Raw genomic sequence first — 6,251 nt, 5'->3', positions numbered from 1 at the left:
CTCTATTGTCACTACATTTTGATGTGTTTAAGGGTATCTTCAATGGAACTCTATTTTTTTCTTTATAATTTACACAAAAATAGAGTAACTCTATTATAGTATAATTTTTGCTCCAATAGTGAATACCATTGGAGCAAAAATTACACTATAATAGAGTTATTCTATTTTTGTGTAAACTATAGAAGAAAAAATAGAATCTCCTTGTAGATGGTCCAAGGGGAAGAAACACATTTAAAAAACTGCACCCTAAGAGCATCTCTAATCGTACTCTATTTTCTCCTCTAAAATAGAGTTTAAAGTAAAAATGCTCCGGTGGTACTTTATTTTATACTCTATAATAGTCAAATCTATTTTTTACTCTATATATTGAGTAATTTTTTATTTTTTGTTCATCACTCTATTTTTTACTCTAAAATAGAGTACCATTGGAGCAACATCCAACTCTATTATAGAGTTATTCTATTTTAGAGAAAAAATAGAGTAAACCATTGGAAATGGTCTAATGAGTTTCTTAATGACTTTTTAAATAATAAAAGTAATCTAAGAACTTTAGTTAAGAAACTCTCATTTTAAGTGGTCCAATAGGAGTTTCTTAACTAAAGTTCTTAAAAAAAATATTAAACATTTTTTTAAGATAAAATTTATTTATTTAATAAAACATATTAAAAGATAACATTTTATACATAGATTTTTAAATTAAAACATAAAAACAAGGATTAATAAAATAAACGAGAAAAATTTGAAAGAAACATCTGAGCTTGATTGTTGTCTTCTTCACGTCCAAATTTATGCCATATATGTTCATCCAAATCAGCTTTCAGTTGTTGATGCATTTGTCTATCACGAATTCTAGTTCGAACACCCATCATATAGGCGATATTTGAAGGGATATTTGTAGAATACGTGAGATCGACATGTGAAGTTTCAGTGTCTTCTCCTTGTTGAAACTCTGAAACATCAAAATGAGTATATCCATCTCATTCGTCTTCTACTATCATATTATGGAATATAATATATGCTCTCATAATCTTCCCAATTTTGCCTTTATCCCAAAAAAGTGCTGGATTTTAACAATGGCAAATCAAGCTTGCAACACTCCAAAAGCACGCTCGACATATTTTCGGAGAGTTTCTTGATGTTGAACAAATAAGCCGCTTTTGGACCTTGTGGTATTGGAATAGATTGGATAAAAGTTGCTCATTTCAGATAAATACCATCGTTGAGATAGTAAGCCAAATGAGACTCCATTGACAGAGAAAGTAACTTGCAGAGCTTGACATGTCATCAAAAACAAGTGAGCGATCAAGAAGATTGATATCACTTAAGGTACCTGTAGGTCCAAAAAACGCATGTCATATCCATAAATCATACGAAACAACCGCCTCTGACACGATTGTGGGTTTACCCAAACCACGTGAATATTGACCTTTCCAAGCGGTGTGATAATTCTTCTACTCCTAATGCATACAATCGATGCTTCCTATTATCCCGGGAAATCCACGTTGCTCACCAATATAAAGTAGACGTTGAAGATCAGCCGGTGTTGGTCTTCTTAGATACTCATCGCCGAATAAATATATTATTCATTCCACAAAATGTTCTACACATAACCGAGCTGTCGTTGCACCGAGTCGGAAGTATTCATCAACAGCATCAGCCGCAGAATCATATGCCAAGACGCGAATAGCTGATGTACACTTCTGAAGTGGAGAGAAACTAAGCTTTTCGAAGGCGTCTTTTTTTTGTCAAAAAAAATTCAACTTCGTTAGATAATGCTTTGTTAGTTAGTAAAATGATGTGAGATTTGATTACCAAATAAAAAATAAAAAATGATGTGAGAAATTGAACAGAAGTCAGTTACCAAAAAAAATTTACATGAAAAATGTGCTTTTTTGGTCGACAGTCGTGACACGTCTTACCCTGAACCTGAAGCTAGATAGATATGCCTCGCTGTTTCATTGGTTTGGTTTGGTTTGGTTTGGTTTAGACTTCAGTACGGTTTGTGTGTTCCGGTTCGATCCGTTTGTGTTGTTCCCGACACGCTTTGATGATCTTCTTCTTCTTCTATTCTCTGGTCTAAAAGCACCTCGAAACTCTGTTCCACTCTTTGTCTCTCTCTGACGCTCTCTCTCCGAAGATCCTCCTTTTCATCAGAGAAGAGAGAATTTCTGGGAGACAAAGAGGAAGAGAGATCCTTTTGATCTAACAGAGAAAAGGATGCAAACCATCTCGAAAGCTTCGTCTGCTATCTCCTCCTTTCCTTGTTCTTCGGTTTGTTTTCTCTCTCTTTTTTTTTTTCTGGATTCTTTCAACTTATGATCTGTATCCTTAAGATTAGTTTTTTTTTTAAACTGTAATTGCGTTGGTTCGTCTCCTCTCTAGATATTTACTGATAGATTGTTTATCATAAACAGAGTTGGTGCAATCAAGAAAGCTTGTCAAATAAAAACCATTGCTTTAGTCAAATCTTTACTAGAGTTAAGGATGCAATGATGATGTTTGATGGTGTCACCATGTTGCATTCAGTTATATAGCTTGTTTGACTATTTTTTGTATGTAAATCAATGTGTAACATCCTTTCTTCTTTCAGAAGCTAACAAGTCAGCCATGTGTGAGACAGCTTCACCTCCGAAAGGATCTTGTCTGCAGAGTCATGAAGCTCGTCTCTTCACCCCTTAGGACTCTACGCGGTGCTAGTAAATCTATTCGTGTCTCCAATTTCTGCAGTGTCTCCAACCTCTCCTCATTACAAATCGAACTGGTGTGTACTTCTGGTTGTTGTCCCAAAAGCTCCCATTTTAGTTTGTTGTTATGACTCAAAAATGACTCTTCATGTGTTTTTTTTTCTCTTTTCAAGGTGCCTTGTCTTAACGACAACTATGCTTACATTTTACATGACGAGGATACTGGTACAGTTGGTGTGGTTGACCCTTCTGAAGCTGAACCTGTGATAGAATCATTACAGAGGAGTGGTCGTTACCTAACGTATATATTGAATACACATCATCATTATGATCATACTGGTGGCAACTTGGAATTGAAAGACAGGTACGGTGCAAAGGTAGGTAGATTTGAACTTCTCTTTTCTATCCTCATGATCAGTTGTGGTATGATAAAACATTGTTGCGATGATGATGGGTGTGTTACAATATTTGGAATGTAAGGTGATTGGCTCAGCTGTAGACAGAGACCGCATTCCTGGAATCGATATAGCATTGAAGGATGGTGACAAATGGATGTTTGCTGGTCATGAAGTCCATGTTATGGATACTCCTGGCCATACAAAAGGTCCTTTTTTATTTACTATTTCAAATTTTTAAAAATTTGGAAGCTTTGAATTTTATATTCCATTTCATGTTCTTGCATTCTAATAATCATATGGCATTTAAATCTTGATTCTCCTTGTCAGGACATATCAGTTTATACTTTCCAGGATCACGAGCTATCTTCACTGGGGACACCTTGTTTAGCTTGTCTTGTGGTAAACTCTTTGAAGGTACACCTAAGCAGGTAAAAAAGCAGAAACCACTTTCTATCTTCCTTTCTTAGTTACATTTGCTTTTGGATCAGCTCATGTGAGTTTCTATCGTATGCAGATGCTTGCGTCTCTCCAAAGGATCATATCTTTACCAGACGACACGAGCATATACTGTGGTCATGAATATACACTGGTCTGTTATATTTTTGGCTTGTTGTTGAGTAAGCTTTAACTAAAAAAAGAATTGATTTTAATTTTTTTGTTGTTGCTTGCAGAGTAATTCAAAGTTTGCCTTGTCCATAGAACCAAACAACGAAGTACTCCAATCTTATGCAGCTCATGTTGCAGAACTCCGTCAAAAGAAACTACCCACGGTAAAAAAAAAAAAGATTCATCACCAAATCATCGTCGTATGCATTGCTCAATGTTTCTGGTTAAGCTTTGGTTCTTGTTTTTTTTTTACTTGGTCAGATTCCGACAACAGTGAAGATGGAGAAAGCTTGTAACCCGTTCCTCCGAAGTTCGAATACAGATATTCGTCGGGCGTTAGGCATTTCAGAGACTGCAGATGATGCAGAAGCTTTAGGGATTATCCGAGAAGCTAAGGATAATTTCAAAGCTTAGGCTTCTAGTCCATAAATATGGTGAAGGTGGACTGCTTTTTTAAATTACTTTTCTTTAAAATACAAAAAGAGAAATATACTTTTTTTTACTTTTGATGTAAACCTTTTATTTTGGTACCCATTAACACCACAATTAGGTTTTTAGATTTTCTTCAAAATTTATGAATACATATAAAATATTTTTCCTTTTTTTTTTACAGCAAAATATATTCACCTGTTATGTTCTTCTCTCAGACATTTGTATGCGAATTAGGAAATTAGTTCTGCTTTACAAATTTAATCATTCTAATCTATCTATCTATTATTATAAAGTAGAGATCCTCTCTCCAGAACATGCCACGTCAGATTCAACTTAAGAAAGTCGGATAATGTGGTGTTGACACGTGTCCAACGCATCTGAACGTATTATTTATTCTGTGACATGTTGGGCTTTGATCTTTAAATGTATGTTTGGACTCTTATTTTGTACGGAGTATCTGTCCGGAGAAATGTAAATTGCTTTTAACCCTAATACGGTTGTATCGAAGAAATGAAGTCTGTTTGTGCTTCATCTCTTCATCTGAAATGGCCCAAGTTATAGATTAGTGTTTAATCTCATTGATTCATTCTCCCAAGATGCGTCTTCAAAGCGTTATGTAGATTCAAAGCGTTGTGTAGATCTGAAAGGCTGTGTAGTGTAGGTTTGGTATAAATATATAGGTGAGTTTCTCTCCTTACCTCTCGCATCATGCGAAAGAGATAAAGATTCCGCCGGTAAATCAAGTTAGCGCTCATGATCGAGGTCTGATTCCAAGTCGGGGTCATCTGAAACCAAACGGCAGCGCTTCATACGCGGTGAAGAACATAGTACCCATGGCTGTTCCAGTTAACGAGCGCCATCGGGAGTTTACAAATGTAGCCATTGAATCTTCTCGAATAAGGAAGCGTGACGACCAACAATCTCCAGGTCCATTGATGATTTGAATTTGTCTGTGAAAATTGGAAGATGATAGATTTGGTGGTGATGACTTGAGAAGAGGTCTCTTTACTAAATGACGTTATTTTATGGACTTTTTGATTGCAGTTGAGGAAAAGTAAAACATTTGTATCAAAAACGTTTCCAATACCGAAAACATAAAACAACATGCATTTTGTTAAAACTGGAAACTTAAAACGATGCACATTGTTTCTGAGAAATTTGGAATTTCTTTTTCTTTGTATTTCCGACCCCATACTAAATGAACAATATCTTTTTTCCCCGTAATCTTAACTTTCAGTTCTTACCTTTCTTCTTCTGTATAATGTTAGACCATATAGTTTGTTTTTAACCCAAGGAAGAGTTAGAATCTCTTCACTAGGATTTCAAAATCATCATCTATCTATATACCATAATCTATTAGATACTATTCAGTGGTACCTACTAATTTGTATCGAAGTGATTGGAATGGCAACAAAAGAATGAGGATTTACAATTATTTTGGATGTGTAATATTCAAAACCAGGAGAAAAATGTTTATTTTCATAACCGTTAGGAGTATATCACCATCTAATCTATTAAAACAGGAGTACAAAATTAAACTAACCCTGAGTTTTCAATGTTAATTACTTTCAAATGCCACTGAAACTATTATTACTCTTTCCTTAAAATTAGCTTGTCTTTCCGATTTTGTTCAAAAAAAAAAAAAAAAAACTTGTCTTTCCGATCATTTAATGCATATTTCCTCATTCTAATTTATGCATTAAAAACAGAAACAACTTCAAACGGTAAACATATGTGAATTAACTTAATTACATGAAAACTCTCAGGCAAATATAAATATATCTTACCACTGTAACGAAAAAAATTTCTTCTTCTCCTACAATGAGATGAATCGAATTACTTCAAAAGTAAATCAATGGATTATAACTTTAGTTTAATCTGCAGTTTTCTTCTTGACGTAGAACTTGATATTCCTGTTTAGATAGCGATGGATTATAACTTTAGTTTTTTTTGAAAAAACTAAAATCATGAATCTTATTAATAATACAGATAAAAAGAAGTCAGGTTAGTCAAAGCAGCATACATATTATTAATAAAATAGATAAAAGGAAGTTATTTAATAGAGATTTTACATGACTTATAAAATATAAATCAGCTATACCAATCGATGATCTAATCTTTCTGAACTAAT

At 34.2% G+C, this 6,251-nt stretch overlaps 1 protein-coding gene across 1 annotated transcript; it reads left to right on the top strand.

Moving 5' to 3' along the window:
- Positions 1–1,992: 1,992 nt before the first annotated feature.
- LOC106451386 (hydroxyacylglutathione hydrolase 2, mitochondrial) lies at positions 1,993–4,325 on the top strand. The gene is made up of 8 exons (XM_013893315.3): positions 1,993–2,271; positions 2,591–2,761; positions 2,858–3,061; positions 3,165–3,288; positions 3,410–3,510; positions 3,597–3,671; positions 3,754–3,852; positions 3,950–4,325. Exons 1-8 carry the CDS (start codon positions 2,218–2,220, stop codon positions 4,100–4,102), a joined length of 981 nt encoding a protein of 326 aa, XP_013748769.2. The 5' UTR covers positions 1,993–2,217; the 3' UTR covers positions 4,103–4,325.
- The last annotated feature ends 1,926 nt before the right edge of the window (positions 4,326–6,251 follow it).

The sequence above is a fragment of the Brassica napus genome, chromosome A5, assembly GCF_020379485.1.
Source record: "Brassica napus cultivar Da-Ae chromosome A5, Da-Ae, whole genome shotgun sequence".
NCBI classification, from domain to species: Eukaryota; Viridiplantae; Streptophyta; class Magnoliopsida; order Brassicales; family Brassicaceae; genus Brassica; species Brassica napus.
The sequence above is the reverse complement of the archived record's forward strand: the minus strand, read 5'-3'. Positions and strand labels throughout refer to the sequence as shown.